General features: G+C 27.8%; 1 protein-coding gene across 1 annotated transcript in view; it reads left to right on the top strand.

Moving 5' to 3' along the window:
* Positions 1-18,727, top strand: part of jeb (low-density lipoprotein receptor domain-containing jelly belly protein) — a 255,492-nt gene extending 236,765 nt beyond the window's left edge. The window contains exons 3-4 of the mRNA XM_075312797.1: positions 12,870-13,030; positions 18,152-18,727. Of these exons, the coding sequence (XP_075168912.1) occupies positions 12,870-13,030; positions 18,152-18,211 (221 nt within the window). The 3' untranslated portion in view covers positions 18,212-18,727. The remainder of the gene's footprint in view (positions 1-12,869; positions 13,031-18,151) is intronic.
* Positions 18,728-20,355: the final 1,628 nt, after the last annotated feature.

Below are 20,355 nucleotides of genomic sequence, written 5' to 3' on the forward strand. Positions count from 1 at the left end.
TTCAGTGATATTTAAAACACGATTTTTTTTATTTGCCTATACATTATTTATCTCAGCTTTATGCCATTCCAATCCACTTGACAAATTTCTAAACTTTCCTGGCGATATCTTACCTTAAATACACAAATAACTTTTTCATTTTATATATTTTCATATAAAATATTCATGACATTTCTTGGTTACTATTCCATTTGCTAGGTAGTCATGTCCATCAGTGTCTCTATGGAATTAAATTAAATTACATTTTGTTGCAAATGTAATCAGCATTCATAGAATTTCACAAGAATACGAAATTCTTGTGAAATTTCTTGCTTAATGTAATAAACATACTGCAAAGGATATTGCCAAATAGTCTTTAAAAACAGAAGGTAATTAATAAAAAAAGCAAGTAAATAAAGTAGTTTAAATATAAACAAAACAAAACAAAACAAAAAATTTAAATATTAACATTAAATTAATATTAATATTAAAATTAAATTAAATTAAAAAAAAATTAAAATTAAATTAAAATAATTATGAAGATGCACTTTTATAATTTAATTTTAAATTAAATCAAATTAAAATTAATTTAAAACTAAATAGAAACAAATCAAGCTTGTTATTGTTTTAGTAATGTTCAATATTTCGCATTGCCTACTTCATCGGAAAAAGATCTACAATAAGAATTATGAATATTTTTTATTATTTCATTTTTGTTCCTTTTTGATGTTGAATAATAAATAAGACGTGGCAGCCAGTATATGCATCTGATTTGTAGTGGATTCTCTTTTTTTTTTCTCTTGGTACATTGTTGATGTACAATATACTTATGCTGCTCTACATTTAACACCCTCGCTTTCTCTCTCTCTCTCTCTCCAACACTATCCACCGTCAAACTGCAAATGATATTTATTTGACACACAATGTATGGAAATTTGTTAGGAAATTTTATATCTGCTTTGTAGCCCGATATTCTTATTTTTAATATGATTTTCCTTTTATTTTCCAATTGGACGTTTGATATTGGGTGTCCGATATTGGATGCTTCTATATATATTTTATTTATTTTTTTTTATTTATTTATTTAAATTTTGTAATTCGAAGCCTCAGGTGGCCAATTTAACATAAATTACAATAGGACTACAAAAACATTTAAAATCAAAATTAATTAAATTAAGATAAAAATAAAAGCTTAAACTAATTATAATATTAAATTAAACTAATTATAATATTAAACTAATTATAATAATTATAATAATAATTAAACTAATTATAATATTAATTAATTTGTCTTATTTATGATATACAGTTTGTCAAGAAAGTGTTTTGACAATGGGATAAAAATTATGTTTTGTTCCAAAATTAAATATAATGAAATTTTAAAAAAATATTTTATTATGTATTTTGCAAAGTATACGTACGTACACAGAATTAAAAATTTAATAAAATACTTAATATTTCAATTATTTCTAGAAGTTGAAATAGCTGGCAATGTCAAAAGACTTTCTTGACATACTGTACCTGAATATGTTAGCAAGGTTATATGATTGTATGATTTATAGTTGGTTCTGTTAACTCTTGGTACATTGTCCACGTATAACATTTCTAATGTTAATCTCTTATTGTTGCTCTCTCTTTCTCTATCTCTCTCAGCAACATTGTGTTGATATTACGAAGCTTTATGTTATATTTTATTTGTGACCCGATATCATTGTATTAAATTTGCTTATTTCTCTTGTTTTCTCCGATATTGGATGCTTCTCCCTCTACTTGTCCTATTTATGATATGCTTGTATAAGTAACCAATAATATATGTATCTGATTTGTAGTTTATTAGTTTAATCTTACTGCATTATCTACCGTTGGGTCGTACTCTAAAGGAAAAAGTTAAAATTAAAGAAAAAGATAATAATTAAACAAGTAAGTAAAGTAGAAAGTCGGGCGGGGCCGACTATATCATACCCTAAACCACACTTGCTGAATTAGTAAACATAAGCATTTGTGGGGTAACATTAATATAGGTATGGGAGATAAACCGCAGTTGCATATTCAAGAAAATTAAGGGGTACATGTTTATGGGTGCTTTGTCTCAAACCGACTATAGCTCATAGTCAGTGTTGCTAGGGAAAATGTTCGGTTTACCCTACAAGGATAAAAAAAGTTCCCTACTTTCCCATACATTCCCAAACAATTTTCCCTACAATAGTTTTCGTTAAATTTAAACAAATTTTACAAAATAAAAATGGTTGTAAGTACTTTATTATCTTAAAACATGAATATGCAACGTATATAACATACAATATAAATTTGTATTACCACCACGGTTGCCACAGTTGGTAGAATTCTACCCAAAATAGTATTTTTTTCTTCTTAAATCTCTATAAAAATAAAATTTTTGGAAAAAGTTTCTATAAACAAATTTTTTTGAGAAATTTTTCTATAGAAATAAAATTTTGACAATAAATTCTATAGAAATAAAATTTTGAGAAAAAATTCCATAGAAATAAAATTTTGAGAAAATTTTTTATAGAAATAATATTTTGAAAAAAAAAACATTCTAAAGCAATACAATTTTAACAAAATTTTCTACAGGAATAAAGTTTACCACACATTGTTAAAGATCAAGCCTTGCCGGCTTCTAATTTCCTCCTCTAGAGCCACCAAAATGTAAAAATTATTACAAATTGTGTTGAGTGAAAATGTCCTACATTGTGGCCCTACGTCCCTACAAGACGCTAAATATTAGAAAACCGCTACATATAGGGAATTTCCCCTACTTCTAGCAACACTGGCTGTGTTGATATTGCACCTACGGAGTTAGTATGCCACTAATATTGAGCCCATTATTAAAAAAGAGAAAATCGCCCAATTAGTATGGGTAATAAATACAAATTTGTAAAAATCGAGCAATATTCTTATGTAAGAGCTACAAGTACCTATAAGTACGATCGGCTAGTACATCAAAATTTGAAATTTGAGTAACATTGGTTAATAAATAAGAGTACTATGGCCAAATTTTGGAAAATCGAGCGATGCATATATATGGAAGCTATATCTAAATGTGAACCAATTTGCATAATATTTGGCGGGTTTGATTAATATCACAAAAGGTTACCTCGTGCAAGATTTGAGTAAGATCAGTTAAGAAATGAGGCCTGTATGGTCAAACATAAGGTTATTAGGGGCGAATTTTTCAAAATCGGGTGATACATATATGGGAGCTACATCTACATCTGAACCGATTTCGATGAAATTTTGCACATATAGTTAGTACTATAGAGGACTGGATCTAGCCAACTTTTAGTAAGATCGGTTAATAAATAAGGGTTCTATGGCCAAATTTTGCAAAATCGGTTAATACATATATATAAGAGCTATAGCTAAATCTAAACCGATTTCACTGATTTTTTGCACATATAGTAAGTACTATAGAAGATTAGGTTTGGCCAACTTTGAGTAAGATCGGTTTATAAATAAGGGATTTATAGCCAAATTTGGGCAAATCGGGCGATACATATATATGGGAGCAATAGCTAAATCTGAACCGATTTCGATGATTTTTTGCATATATAGTAAGTACTATAGAAGATTAGGTTTGGCCAACTTTAAGTAAGATCGGTTTATAAATAAGGGATTTAGGGCCAAATTTGGGAAAATCGGTCGATAAATATATATGGGAGCAATAGCTAAATCTTAACCGATTTCGATGATTTTTTGTACATATGATAAGTACTATAGAAGATTAGGTTTGGCCAACTTTGAGTAAGATCGTTTTATAAATAAGGGAGTTATGGCCAAATATGGCAAAATCGGTTAATACATATATATGAGAGCTATATCTAAATATGAACCGATTGCAATGATTTTTTGTACATATAGTATGTGCTATAAAAAATTTGATTTGGACAACTTTGAGTTAGATCAGTTGATAAATAAGGGACTTGTAGCTAAATTTTGAAAAATCGGGCGATACATGTATATGGGAGATATATAAATCCGAACCGATATCGATGAAATTTGGCACATTTAAAGGATAGTCAATTGGATTATTTTGCGACAAATTTAACGCCGTTCGGTTAGTAAATGAGCGCAATCTGACCCCATTTATCGGAATCGGGCGATACTTATATATGGGAGGTATATCTAAATTTGATCAGATTTTTTCCAAATTCAATAGCGTCTGTTCTTATGCCAAAAAAAAACGCCACATCCCAAATTTCATAAAAATCGGTTAATAATTGCGACCAGAATCCGGCGAACAACAAATACATGGACGGACTGACTGACGGACGGACTGACGGACGGACTGACTGACGGATGGACTGACGGACGGACTGACGAACGGACGGACTGACTGACTGACTGACTGACGGACTGACGGACGGACGGACTGACTGACGGACTGACGGACGGACACCAAGGGCTAGATGGACTCAGGAGGTGATTCTGAGTCGATCGGTATATATATTTTATTGGGTCTAAAACAGAGAATGAAGCCGACCCATTTTTGTCGGCGGCGGCGGACACTACATTTTTAGCTCCGGCGGCGGCGACTTGACAGCTGAGCCGATATAAATTTGTTCACTCGGCGGCGGACAATTATCCATTATAAAATCAATTTGAAGTTTATCGAATGGTAATGAGATTAGTTGTACAACCTATCTTACAAACAAATTTACTTTTCGTTCAAATTTTCTGAGCTAAATTTTTGCTAAATTATTATAGCAGATTAAACATGATTGGTTGTGTTCAAAATTTTGGAAAAAATACGACAATTTAATAAAAATTTTTCTGATTTAAATCGATATTTTTTATTACTTGGCGGCTAAATTTGAGTCGAGATGAGTCGACATATTCGGCGGCGGCGTCGACTGGCAAAAAATGGTCGGCGGCGACTGAAATCGGCGGCTTCATTCTCTGGTCTAAAATCAATATTTCTGGTAGGCACATTTTTTGACTGCTCAAAGTTATAATACCCTGACCACTATGTGGTTTAGGGTATAAGTATAAATTATTAATAGTTTTATAATATATATAGTAATATTATTAATATTTAAAATAAAAGAGACCCGTAATCTACCCTGTCGGATGCTTCTCCTAAGCAAACATTTATATGTTTGAAAAACTTTATTTACTAACTATACTCAACTACTTACTTTGTTCACAGCTTCCATTTAATTTTATCAAAATAATCCCACGTCATATAAATTTAAATTCCATTTCTATAACCAGTTAAGAAAGTCTATCTTAAACTTGTTCATAAATTGCCCTCTATCAGATTCTCAGTAAAATAATTTAATTAAGGCTATTTTCGAATTCTCCAACTCTCAAAGATGGTAGTCCTAATTCTCCGCGAACTTCCTCTTGAACTTGAATGTTTGCAGATGGTAGAAACATTTGACATTTATTTTTTTATAAATATAACAACATTTCTTATTCATTCAAATGATTATGACTAATTGATGTCAAATATACTTAGAGCCGGCAGCAATGACATCCTGTTTTTCTTTTTCATGATTCATATTGTTGTTGGGTGGGGAAAAGATGGTTTATATTTAGTTCTGTTGTTCCATAAGGGTATCCAGGTATTAAACGCAACAATTGTGATAAGAAACGTGGCTATATTGTATGCCATTAAAGTCATATCAATGCCAAAAAGAGAAAAATAAAAACATATGAAATTTTAATAACTTCAATAAAATTCCAACGATACATATGTGAATAAAACATGCGATAATTTTATTCTTAACTCCAGGTAAATGAATTTTAATAGCCACTTTGATGACATGACCTTATACAAATCACAATAAATAAGAAAAAAATGGGTATTTAAACAACAAGAGCAAAAAAAACTTGCATACATATGATATAAAAGTTGCTTTATATCCCAGCAAAAAAAGCGTCGCCAAAAAAGTAATGAAAATGTTCTTTTTGGATCCGGAAGTGGTGCAAAATTGACGCTGAAGCGATGAATTTAACATGGGCTTGTCGGAGGACTTCCATCCTCCATTTAAACAAGCGTTGCACTGAATTTTCATCACTTCTTTAGGTGTGATCCGAATTCAATGTTTTGTATGTAAATTAAAAAATTCTGTGATATTTTATCAAATAAATAATTTTTATAATTTTTTATAATTTTTAATGGTTTCTAACACTTGTCAGAAACGTTTGACTTCAAATATTTTCAAAAATTCACAATTTTTTCAGATTGGATTTAGCATTTTTTCGACAAAATTTAAATGATTTGTACCAGTTTATGAATTCTTACTCAGTTTTTAACCTATTTGAAACAAAAAAAGTTAAAATTACCCATTAAAAGTATGAAAAAACCAAGTTATAAAAAATTGAATTAAAATAACTTCCTGGGTAGTTAAAACAGAGAACATCATTGGGAGTGCATCTTCTGGAAGTGCTATTAAAGTTGTGCCTTTGGAAGAACTTCCACATTTTTTTTGCTAGGATATTATATATATTTTTACATATACATCTATTTTGTTGTTGTTGTTGTTAATATATATTTTATTTATGAACGTCGTCATTAATATAGCGCTTATATTTGTTAATACTAGCTGATATGCTATATGACGAAGGACCCTATATCTCACTGTATGAGTGTGTGTGTATGAGTATTTGTGGGAATCTGTTTGGTATTTACGTCATGTTCTCATTTGTCAACTGTCGCTCATTGATTTTGTCATTAACATGACAATATACACGGAAAAACACCTGCACAGTTCTATGGGAAAAATGATCTACATCAGGCGAAAAATTAACTACATTTATGAAATTTTTCATAATTTATTGACATTTGTGGATATGCCAACTCGTGTATCTAAATTTCTATACAAATAAGATTTTAAAAACATTTTCTATTTAAATAAAAGTTTGGCAAAAATTTCTATAAAAATAAAATTTTAGTAAATTTTTTTGTAGAAATAAAATTTTGACAAAATTTTCTATAGAAATAAAATTTTGACAAAATTTTCTATAGAAATAAAATTTTAACAAAATTTTCTATAGAAATAAAATTTTGACAAAGAATTCTATTGAAATAAAATTTTGACAAAATTTTCTAAAGGAATAAATTTTCACAAAATTTTCTATAGGAATAAAATTTTGGCAAAATTGTCTATAAATAAAACTTTGACAAAATTTTCTATATAAATTTTTTTTTTTTGAGAAAATTTTCTGTAGAAATAAAATTTTAACAAAATTTTCTACAGTAATAAAATTTTAACAAAATTGTCTATAGAAATAAAATTTTGACAAAATTTTCTATAGAAATAAAATTTTAATAAAATTTTGACAAAATTTTCTATAGAAAAAAAAATTTGACAAAATTTTCTATAGAAATAAATTTAACAAAATTTTGTATATAAATAAAATTTTGACCAAATATTCTATAGAAATAACATTTTGACGAAATGTTCTATAGAAATAAAATTTTGACAAAAATTTTTATAGGAATGAAATTTTTAAAAAATTTTCGATAGATATAAAATTTTAATAAAATTTTTTGTAGAAATAAAATTTTCACAAAAATTTTTATAGAAATAAAATTTTGACAAACTTTTCTGTAGAAATAAAATTTTACTAAAATTTTCTATAGAAATAAAATTTTGGCAAAAATTTCTATAGAAATAAATTTTGAGAAAATTGTCTATAGAAATAAAATTTTGACAAAATTCTCTATAAAAAAAGTTTTAGTAAAGTTTTTTGTAGAAATAAAATTTTTACAAAAATTTCCATAGAAATAAAATTTTGACAAAATTTTCTATAGAAATAAAATTTTAACAATATTTTCTATAGAAGTAAAATTTTTGACAAAACTAAAAATTTTTTGTAGAAATAAAATTTTTACAAAAATTTCCATAGAAATAAAAAAATTAACAAAATTTTCTATAGAAATAAAATTTTACCAAAATTGTGTATAGAAATAAAATTTTGACAAAATTTTCTATAGAAATAAAATTTTGACAAAATTTTCTATAGAAATAAAATTTTGACAAAATTTTCTATAGAACTAAAATTTTGACAAAATTTTCTATAGAAACAACATTTTCACAAAATTTTCTATAGAAATAAATTTAATAAAATTTTTCTATAAATAAAATTTTGACAAAGTTTTCAATAGAAATAAAATTTTTACAAAATTTTGACAAAATATTCTATAAATGTTGACAAAAATTTCTATAGAAATAAAATTTTAACAAAATTTTCTATAGAAATAAATTGTTGACAAAAATTTCTATAGAAATAAAATTTTAACAAAATTTTCTATAGAAATAAAATTTGGCAATAATTTCTATAAAAATAAAATTTTAGTAAATTTTTTTGTAAAAATAAAATTTTTACAAAAATTTCTATAGAAATAAAATTTTAATAAAATTTTTTGTAGCAATAAAATTTTGACAAAATTTTCTATAGAAATAAATTTAACAAAATTTTGTATATATATAAAATTTTGACAAAGTTTTCAATAGAAATAAAATTTTTACAAAATTTTGACAAAATGTTCTATACAAATAACATTTTGACAAATGTTCTATAGAAATAAAATGTTGACAAAAATTTCTATAGAATTAAAATTTTGACAAAATTTTCGATTGATATAAAATTTTAACAAAATTTTCTATAGAAATAAAATTTTGACAAAATTTTTAATAGAAATAAAATTTTAACAAAATTTTTTATGGAAATAAAATTTTGACAAAAATTTCTATAAAAATAAAATTTTAGCCAAATTTTTTATAGAAATGAAATTTTAACAAAATTTTCGATAGAAATAAAATTAGACAAAATTTTATGTAGAAATAAATTTTGATATAATTTTCTGTAGAAATAAAATTTTGACAAAATTTTCGATAGAAATAAAATTTTGGATATAGCTCCCATTTAAACCGATGCCCCGATTTTTGGTTTTGGGCTTCTAAAAATAGTAGTTTTTATTCGTTTCGCCAATTTTGGAAATCTAGAGGTATTTTAGGACCACAAATAGGTGTGTCGAAAATGGTGTGTAGCGGTCTATGTTTTGCTATAAATAGCCCCCATATAGATGGAACTTCCGGGTTTACTTCTTGGGCTACTAGAAACCGTATTTTCTGTTCGATTCGCCTAAAATTGGAAATCTAGAAATATTTTGGGACCACAAATAGGTGTGTCGAAAATGGTGTGTATCGGTCCATGTTTTGGTATAGCCCCCTTATAGACCGATCTCCCGATTTTATTTCTTGGGCATCTAGAAACCGTAGTTTTTATCTGATCTGCCTGATATTTTGGGTCTACGCATAAGTACGCCGAATTTGGTGTGTATCGGTTCGTGTTTTCCTATTTACCTCATATAGACCGATCCAGATTTGACCCCTTAAGTGTGTAGACATCCCAATTTTTATGCGATTTGACTGCAATTCAAAATCAAGGGGTATTTTGGGTCCACACATAAGTAAGCCGAATATGGGGCGTATTGATCGATTTGATATACCGATCTCCCGATTTGACTTCGAATTTTTAACCGATTTGCCGGAAATTCAAAATTGATAGGTATTTTCGGTCTGTAAATAGGGGTAGCGAATATGGTGTGGATCGGTCCATGTTTTGGTATAGCTCCCATGTATTAAGTGTCCCGATTTCTCTGTTGTTATATATGTTTGCTTGACAGAGTATTTGTCATAAGATTTTATGTATGTATTTTCAAGTAACCTGACGAAGAGTTTTCTACACCGAAAAAATGTAAATTGTTTTATATGAAGAACCCACTACCTCGTGCGAAAAATAAACTGAATTGTACTCCACATTTTGAGATTTCCCCAAAGCGTTGTTAAAAACTGGAAAATTGAATGTCCTGTTGTACTTTTTAACTGCGATTCACAACTTTACATCCTCTTATAGAGGAAAAAATTAACTAAAAGTAAAGAAAAAAATCATTGGCGTCAAAACATGGCCATTTTAACCATACAATCGTCCATTTTTACTCTTTTTGAGAATCATACAAAAAATGTTCTTTTGCTTTAGTTCATAATGAACTTATGTGCCACGTTTAGTTCATAAACTGTTTGAGCCATACTTAAAAAATATAAGATTTCGTTGAGCTGTGGAAAATTTCGAAAACAATAATAAAATTTAACTACAAACAAATAATGTTTTTCCAAAAAAAAAAAACTACCTTAAATTCAGCGATAGCTTTACTACGGATTTTTTCTGTGTAAGGAAACAATTATATTTTTTGATTCATGGTGGTGGGTATTTAAGATTCGCCCTGCCGAACTTAAATCCGTATACAGTTGTTTTATTTAATTTTATTTTCAACATTTTACAATTTGAAAAAACTGTGTACTTTGACCGTGGTTTTAATCTGATTATATTGGTTATACCATCCTTTTTATTATTACCTAAAAATATGATCCTTTGTCTCAAAAAAGTGAATTTTTCGATTTGGCTAAATTTTCCAATTTCATGCCATTGAAAAATAAAACTTATAGCTAAAAAATAATATCAGATTTATTTTAATTGTTTATCTGATTTTTTTGGAAATTTTCAAAACTTTTTGCTCTTTCCTATACCGTGATTTAATAAAGCACTTCAGTGCACTGTAATAAATATATCATTGATTTTATAGCAAACCACTCAAACATGCATAATTGAATCAACTCGGAACTACTGAATTTTCATATAAAAATGGCTGATTTAATTGAAAGAGCATCATATCACCTGGATATTTATGAATGTGAATATCCGTAAATTTCTTCATTAATATGCACCCCATACGTGTTCATTGCAATACACCGCAATATTTATGAATATTTATGAGTATTGATGTCACGTGTGATCGGGCGAAGGGGAAAGCACATTCGTATGCATGAGTATGTGTGTGTTGTGTGGTATTTATGTACGCTTAATCGCTTTAAATGGCTGATAACTACTATGCATGGTGAATTAATGATCCATGAATACAAAATGAAAATTTTAAAATTTTAAATCTTATTTCGTATTGACAATTTAGTAAATGATGGTGGAAAATTAAAAGTATATAGCCCTTATTAATATTATTTATTTCTAAAGGAAATTATCTAAAAACTTAATTTCTATAAGAATTTTTCTGAAAATTTTATTTTCATAACAAATTTTCTTATTTGTAATAAAATTTTTTTAAAATTATATTTCTATAATATTCTTAAAATTTCATGTCTATAATAAATTTTCTGAAAATTTCATTTTTGTAGAAGATTTTCAGAAAAAGGAAATTTTCAAAAAAATTATTTCTATAGGAATTTTTCTGGAAATTTAATTTTTATAAAAAATTTTTCTGAAATTTTTTTATTTTTTAAAGAAAAATTCATGTTTAAAAAATTTTGTCTGGAAATTTTATTTCTATAGAAAATTTTGTGAAATTTTTCATATCCATAAGAAAGTTTCTGAAAATTTCATATCTATAGAAAATTTATATTTTTTATTTAGATTTTTATCCATTCTTTGAAGTTCTCATATTGTCCCTTATATAAAATTCCTAAATGTTTCTTTGGATCCAATTAAACTTTTTTTAGTGCATACCTTTTTGTTATAAATTAAAAAGCATTATGAAAATCGTTAAATCCCACAAGAAACGATTTTTCTTTTAATAATATTTCTTCAACACCTTCTCTACATGCTATCGCAAAAAAAAAAATAAATGATTTATTTTACACCCTTATATCCATCAATTTCATATTTCATCAATTCGATTCAAACACCTTGCCATCATAAAGCACACGCGCACACTCACACATATATTTCTATACGGGTATGTAAATACCTATATAATATATAGATTTTTTTGTTTTGTTTCTTCGATACATAGTCAAATACCTTATTTTACGTCGCAATGTTTAACAATGACGGCTATGAAATCAAATTAAGTATTGACGTCAAAAGGACAACTACAACAACAATGGTATAGAGCTAAGAATTCAACTAGACACACACACACACACACTCACAAAGCCTTAGTTTCATTTTGAGTGGTTAGGAACCTATCTGATGGTAGATTTTAAGAGTTATGCCAGGTATTTGATATGTTGTCGGTGGTCGGTGTCAATGTCGGAATTGGTGTTGGCTTTGCTACTAGAGTAGCAAACGGCAGCAGAGGCAACACCAGCACCAACAATTTTTCCAGGTTTTTTCTTTTTTTGTGAATGAGTATGGCATTGTTAAAATGTGTTCAATTTCAACCCCATCATTGGGAATATGACAACGTAGAGAACACATTGTGTGATATTTGAATACTTATAGCAACACTCTCCCTATCTCTCTCTCTTTCACACCTACAGTTAAATATATACATACACTTTACCAACAGAAACACTCATTCGAATACCTACATATATCTGAGTAGACATTTACTCATTGATATTCAAATTAAATACGACAATGAGAGCTGAGGTACAAATGTAATAATAAAAGTCAGAGTTATTTACACCTCTGCATGAAGAAGAGTATGGGATAAACGTGAGACTATAGCTTGTCCAAAATGTCATCGTTAAGGTGTTGAAATGTTACACTGATGCTTATTGAAAGGCTTTTATACAGAATGGAAAAGACCCAAGGAGATAGAATGCAAATATTTTAAATTTCATTTTACAGTGAAACCTCTCAGAAGTGGACACCCACAATAGACCAAAAATTTTGTCCACATTTGAGAGGTGTCGATTTATGAGAGATTTATTTTAATGTGTTAATACAGCAAACTTCGGCCGACAAATGTCCACTTTTGAGAGGTGTCCTGTTTTCAGATTGTCCATGTTTGAGAGGTTTCACTGTTTATTATATTCTACATTATTTAGTTTATTTAAGCATTAGTTTTGCTAACATTTTATTACCATTGACATTTTCTACGTTTTTGTTTTGTTTCTTTATAGAATGTCCCACAGCTATGGATGGCATGGAACGTTTTGCATGTCCGACACCGGATGTGCAAGGAAGATATCGTTGCATAGACGATCATGTGCTTTGTGACGGTTTCATCGATTGTCCAGAAGGTGAAGATGAGGACAGAAGATCGTGTATGTTCTACAAAACGGTAAGTGTGATATTTTAATGTCTAAAACCACAACATCAAAAATTAGAAAGAAAATTTAAACTTAATTTTTAAATAAAATTAAAAATGAAATTAAAACTAAACAAATATATTTAAAACTAAAATTAAAATTAACATCAACAATTAAAATTATATTGAAAATAAAAATTTAATCAAAAATTAATAATAATATTAAATAAAAATGATTAAAATTAAAAAAAAAAGTAAAAAATGCCTTAAGTGATTACCAACAAATTTTTGTTTTTAAAAATCAAAATTGAAATTAAATGTAAAATAAAAATTTTAAATAAAACGAGGACAGAATATCGTGTATGTTTTACAAAAGGCTAAGTGTGATATTTTAATTTTTATACCCTCCACCATAGGATGGGGGTATATTAACTTTGTCATTCCGTTTGTAACACATCGAAATATTGCTCTAAGACCCCATAAAGTATATATATTCTGGGTCGTGGTGAAATTCTGAGTCGATCTAAGCATGTCCGTCCGTCCGTCCGTCTGTCCGTCTGTCCGTCTGTCCGTCTGTCCGGCTGTCCGTCCGTCTGTGGAAATCACGCTAACTTCCGAACGAAACAAGCTATCGACTTGAAACTTGGCACAAGTAGTTGTTATTGATGTAGGTCGGATGGTATTGAAAATCGGCCATATCGGACCACGTTTACGTATAGCCCCCATATAAACCGATCCCCAAATTTGGCTTGGGGAGCCTCACGGAGCAGCAAAATTCATCCGATCCGGTTGAAATTTGGTACCTGATGTTAGTATACGGCCTCTAACAACCATGCAAAAATTGGTCCATCTCGGCCCATAATTATATATAGCTCCCATATAAACCGATCCCCAGATTTGACCTCCGGAGCCTCTTGGAGGAGCAAAATTCATCCGATCCGGTTGAAATTTAGTACGTGGTCTTAGTATACGGTCTCTAACACCCATGCAAAAATTGGTCCATGTCGGTTCATAATTATATATAGCCCCCATATAAACCGATCCCCAGATTTGACCTCCGGAGCCTCTTGGAGGGGAAAAATTCATCCGATCCGGTTGAAATGTGGTACCTGATGTTAGTATACGGTCTCTAACAACCATGCAAAAATTGGTCTATATCGGTCCATAATTATATATAGCCCCCATATAAACCGATCCCCAGATTTGACCTCCGGAGCCTCTTGGAGGGGCAAAATTCATCCGATCCTGTTGAAATTTGGTACCTGATGTTAGTATACGGTCTCTAACAACCATGCAAAAATTGGTCCATATCGGTCCATAATTATATATAGCCCCCATATAAACCGATCCCCAGATTTGACCTCCGGAGCCTCTTGGAGGGGCAAAATTCATCCGATCCTGTTGAAATTTGGTACCTGATGTTAGTATACGGCCTCCAACAACCATGCAAAAATTGGTCCATATCGGTTCATAATTATATATAGCTCCCATATAAACCGATCCCCAGATTTGAACTCCGGAGCCTCTTGGAGGAGCAAAATTCATCCGATCCAATTGAAATTTAGTACGTGGTGTTAGTATATAGTCTCTAACAACCATGGAAAAATTGGTCCATATCGGTCCATAATTATATATAGCAAAAGTCATCCGATGCGGTTGAAATTTGGTACATTTTGTCAATATATGGCCTCTAACAGTCATGTAAAAATTGGTCAATATCGGTCTTTAGTTATATATAGCCGATGACTTATTACACAAAAATTGGTCCATATCGCCAAAAATAATCTACCAAAACTTTATTTCCATAGAAAATTTTGTCAAATTTTATTACTATAGAAAGTTGTGTCAAAATTTCATTTCTATAGAAAATTTTGTCAAACGTTTATTTCTATAGAAAATTTTGTCACGTTTTTATTTCTATAGAAAATTTTGTCAATTTTTTTTTTTGTCAAACTATATTATATACGTATTTAATCGGCCTTTTTTTGTTTAATATATACCCCGTATGGGCTAACTTACAATTTAGAAGACAGTGTTAAAAAGTTTTACGATAACTTGCCATCGGCAAGTGTTATCGCAACCCAAGTAATTCGATTGTGGATGACAGCCTTTAGTAGAAGTTCCTACGCAATCCATGGTGGAGGGTTCATAAGATTCGGCCTGGCCGAACTTACGGCCGTATATACTTGTTAAAATTAATAACAAGTTATTGTTGTTTTTGATCTCAGCTTAAAGCCATGCATTGACTAAATTACAAGTGTAATAACAAGGAAAAATTATAATCTAAAATTATAAAATTAAAAATAAAAAAATTAAAATCAAATTTAAAAACAAAAATTAAATCTATACTTAGAATTAAAATCAAAAACCTAATTAAAATTAAAATTATGATAAAATTGCCTTAAAAGATTACCAAAAAATTTTTTGTTTTTAAAAATTGCAATTAGAAGTCAAATTAAAATTTAAACTGAAATGAGGACAGAAGATCGTGTATGTTCTGCAAGATATTTTAATTTTTAAAACTAACAACAAGGGAAAATTACAACCTAAATTAAATTAAATTTTAAAATAAAATTAAATAAAATAAATTAATAAATTTTAAATAAATAAATTTTAAATCAATGAAAATCAAAGTTACAACAAAAAAAAATTAAAAATTTTAATAAAAATTAAAACTAAAATTAGAATTAATTAATTAAAATTAAATTCAAAATCAAAAATATAAACTAGGGAGCCACCGTGGTGCAATGGTTAGCATGCCCGTCTTTCGAACACAGGGTCATGGGTTCAAACCATGTTTCGATCAAAAACCAACAAGTTTTTCAGCTATGGATTATCCCACCTTCACCGATGTGGTATCACAATGGACTGAATAGTCTAAGTGAGCCTGATACATCGGGTTGCCACATAACCTAACCTAAGCTAACCTATCCCACCTCAGTAATGCTGGTGCCATTTCTGAGTATTTCAACGCTTCTCTAAGTGGTTTCACTGCAATATGGAACGTCGTACGGATTCAGTAGTAAAAAGGAGGTCCCTTGTCATAGCGCTTAACATGGAATCGGGCAGCTTTCAGTGATAAGAGAGAAGTTCACCACCGTGGTATCACAATGGACTTCATTGTCTAAGTGAGACTGAAATATTGGGCTGCCACTATACCTAACCTAACTTAAAATATAAACTTAAATTAAAAACAACAAGTAAAATCAAATTAAAACAAAAATTAAAATAAAAAATTTTAATTTCAGCTTAAAACCTTGAACACTTGTAGTTTAAAAAATTTTAATCAATAATTAAATTAAAATTTAGTAAAAAAATGCCTCAACTGGTTACCAAACATTTTTGTTTTTAAAAATTAAAATTAAAAATAAAGTAAAAAATTAATTTAATTTTTAAAATAAAAACTAAAAAAAAAATTACAATCAAAATTATAACAAGAATTAAAATCAAAAATTAAAATTTGTTTTTTCAAAAATAAAAAAAAAAATTGAAACTAAAAATATTAATCAACAATTAAAATTAAAAATTACTAAAAATAATTAAAACACAAAAGGGCTCAATAAAGAAAAATATGTCTTAAAAATAATTAAAACTACAAAAAAATATAATGAAATTGCTTACCAATAATTTTTTGTTTTTAAAACTTAAAATTTAAATAAAAAGAAAAATTTAAATTTAAACTAAAATTAAAAGTCTAGTTAAAATTTAAACTAAAATTAAAATTAAAACTAATAATTATGCCAGAGTAAAATTGTAAACTAAAAATAAAATCAAAAATTAAATACGGCAATGGGAACTGAAGTAGGAGAGATGATCAACATTCTTTTCATGGGATCATCATCGATTTTTCTTAAAAATAAAGAAATTCCTACTAAATAAATATTAATAATATATTTTATTTCTATTTCTAGATTTTAATAAATCTTATTTGCCTTTATACCTTGCACACATAAAAAATCTATAGTCCAGCTAACTAATATTATTATACGAATACTTGCATATTTACTTTAAATGGGGTATCAATTAGATTTTATTAAACAAATGAGTTTCCAAACTCTTAGTTTGATATACACAATTCGTTAAGAAATTGTTATCATTTTTGCTATGCACATTTAATTTATTTTTTTGCACCCAATATATGTGATAATTTTTCGAAATTGTTTAATATTGAATATCAAGTCATTATCAATTCTTAAAATAAATTGAATATTATTAATATTTTATTTTTATTTAATTTTTTTTTTATTTTAAAGCTTTGCACACATGAGTGGTTTGTATTCCAGATAGGTTTTGTTATTAGAGAAATATTTTCAAAAATTACTTTAGAATTGGTATCAATTAGATTGTCGTTAAAACGTAACTTAGTTTTATTTATTACAAAATTGATGTTTTAAATTGAGAGTAGAATTGATATCCAATATAAAATTTTACTACAAAGTAACCCTAACTAGCGTTTATGATACAAGATATAATTTTATCATGTGTGCAATGCATAAAATCCAATATTAATTGTTACAAAAAAATTAAAACTTTAAAAAATGGAATTGATATCCAATATTATAGAATTTTGAAATTTTACTTATAAATCCATATATGAGGAATGCAAATTCATCATGTGTGCAAGGTAGAAAAACTCAAACTGTTAAAATTAGCTATTTATGTAAAACATATATGAAATTTTTACGTATAATTATTCTAATCATATTCAAATTATGCAAGTTTTGTTTTCTTTATCGATTTGATAACGAATTTTAATTAATAATTGTAATTGGAATGGATGCAAAGCAAAACGGGGACAATGATTCTGTAATTTATATATTACGAGGAATCTAAAATATTTCCAAGAGATTACCAGTTCGCATCGTTTCGTTTATAATGGCAATCAAATTTATATCGAAGCCTTGTTGATTAAAATGCTTCCTGATCACTAAAACGAATTGTATTTAAAAAAAATCTAAGAACTTTTGATTTTGTAAAAACCTTGTATTTTAGCATCATCAAATATTTGCTTTGTGTGCAAGATTATTTTCTCACATGTGTTAATAAATAAAATAAAAGATTTACAATTTGTAAAATGTTCATATTTTTTTTTAGATATCTGTTATTTTAAAATTAAAACTAAAATTAATGTTTGCTTTAAATCTTTATTTTCAGACGAAAGCACATCTGGATGTACTGGCTGATGCGTTACTAAGATGGGCCCGAGGCCGCTAGGTCTAAGTAGACAGTTACACATACACACACACACACAAAACCTGAAAAGGATAGCAAAAGCACAGCAACGTAAGAACTAACCTCCGTCACTCATTAACAGCACGACAAGCAATCGAAATACACATCATAGAGGACAGAAAATCTCCAGATAGAAAATAATTTAAAAAAAAAACTCCAAACAAATCCTGTGCAATATTAATAGAAAAAAAGCAACACACTCTCTGTCAATTTGAAAACAAAAAACCCTTTACCAATGCCATTCCCCCCCTCCACCAAGAACAAACTATTGGCAGCAACCACAAGTAAGCAATCAGGTAATACAATTAAAAAAATAAAACAACAACACTACAATAAAAGCTATAAACAGCAACAATAACAAAAATTCCAGAACAAAATTTTTTTGAAATTTTTTGCAATTAAATTTTTATTTTTTCAAAATTTTCCTATAAATACAATTTCCAAAAATTTAATAAAAGCTACAAATAAACATAAATTATAAACAAAATCACTGCAGTATATAATGGAGAGGATTATGATAATAAGATGAATATACCAAAGAGTATGTATGTATAAAGAATGAATAAAATTAAGAAGAAAAATATATAGAAAGGAAATATAAGAAAAAATTATAAATATTGAAAGAACGAACAAAACAAAAAAAATAATGAAAATCCAAAACAATTAACTATTATGCATATTATTATTAATTAATTAATTATTATTATAATTATTATACAATTATATTGAAAATATATATATACATATTATTAATTATTATCAAATGTATTAATTATAAACTTTACAAAAGAAAAAAAAATAATAACAAAGCCCAAACTACCAACAATTCCAAAACAAACAATTTTGAATCTTTTATTGAGACACACACACACACACAGGAAGCCCATGCCCAGCTATTCAAGACAAGAGCATTCATTTTTCTATACACCTACACGGGAATATTGTCTATGATAAGTATGTATGTAACTAGTCACGAGCATGTGTGCGTGTATATTTTTATGGATGAATTCCAAAAACATGATTGGTGAAATCAATATTCTAGAAAGACAAAAAAATATATATTTGAATATTCTACAAAAAGTGAATGACCCAAATGCCCCCAGGGAGAATATACCAAAAATTGCATAAATTTTAAATGAGAAAGATTTCAATAAATAAAAAAGTCTCCCTCCCCCATCAGGTTCCTCTCTCTCTCTCACTCTCTCTCTCTGTTTCTCCCTCTTTCATTTTTAGTCGTTAGATAAATTTATTGATGTGTGTGTATATGTTTGAAAATATTTTATTCTCCAAAAAGTCCCAAAAACCCTTGCCCCCCCCCATTTTCTCCTTAAATTAACCTTATTTCTCGCATTCGTGTATATGTATAAAATAACTAATTTAAAAATAAAAAAATCTATATTATTATTATTATGAAATAATAAAACAAAACAACTTATATATTTATATATAACTATATATAAATATACACATATACATATTTGTCAAAGCAAGATAAAAATTGAGGAAAAAAATTTAATTTATTATTATTGGTGATGATGTGAATGAATTGTAAATTGTTTAAAAAGCAACAACACAAGTGTTTTAAAAATACCAAAATCAATAAAAAAATACAAAAAACAAACATATACATATAAATATATTCCAAAGTAATAAGACTAACAAAAGAAACTAAAACTAATGAAAAACATTTTAATTGTGCGTGTATTTATTTTCAATTAAATATCACTATAAACAAGAGATATATGCATTGCAATTTATGTTATTTTAATAGCATATTGTTTTTTGAAAGAACCATTTGGTATTTATTTTTCATCAAATACTTGTTTTTATACTACAATTTATTATGACACTAAGTGGCAGATAAGGGGATTTTTTTCCCATAAATTAATTTTGAAGATTTATGTTTAGAAAATTTACAAAAAAGAGGTTGGAAATTAGTCATCACTATGGCATAGGGAAATTTAAAATAAAGAATAAAATCTTAATTTATTAGGAAACAGTTTGTTTTTGGAAAAATATTTCTATATTTTGTATATGAAAAGGAAAAATAAAGATATTGAAGCCTATTTTCTGTGCTCACTTTAGACATTTATACATTAGATAGGTGGTCTAATATGTTAAAATTT

The sequence above is a fragment of the Haematobia irritans genome, chromosome 5 (genome assembly GCF_050003625.1).
Source record: "Haematobia irritans isolate KBUSLIRL chromosome 5, ASM5000362v1, whole genome shotgun sequence".
In the NCBI taxonomy this organism is placed as follows: domain Eukaryota; kingdom Metazoa; phylum Arthropoda; class Insecta; order Diptera; family Muscidae; genus Haematobia; species Haematobia irritans.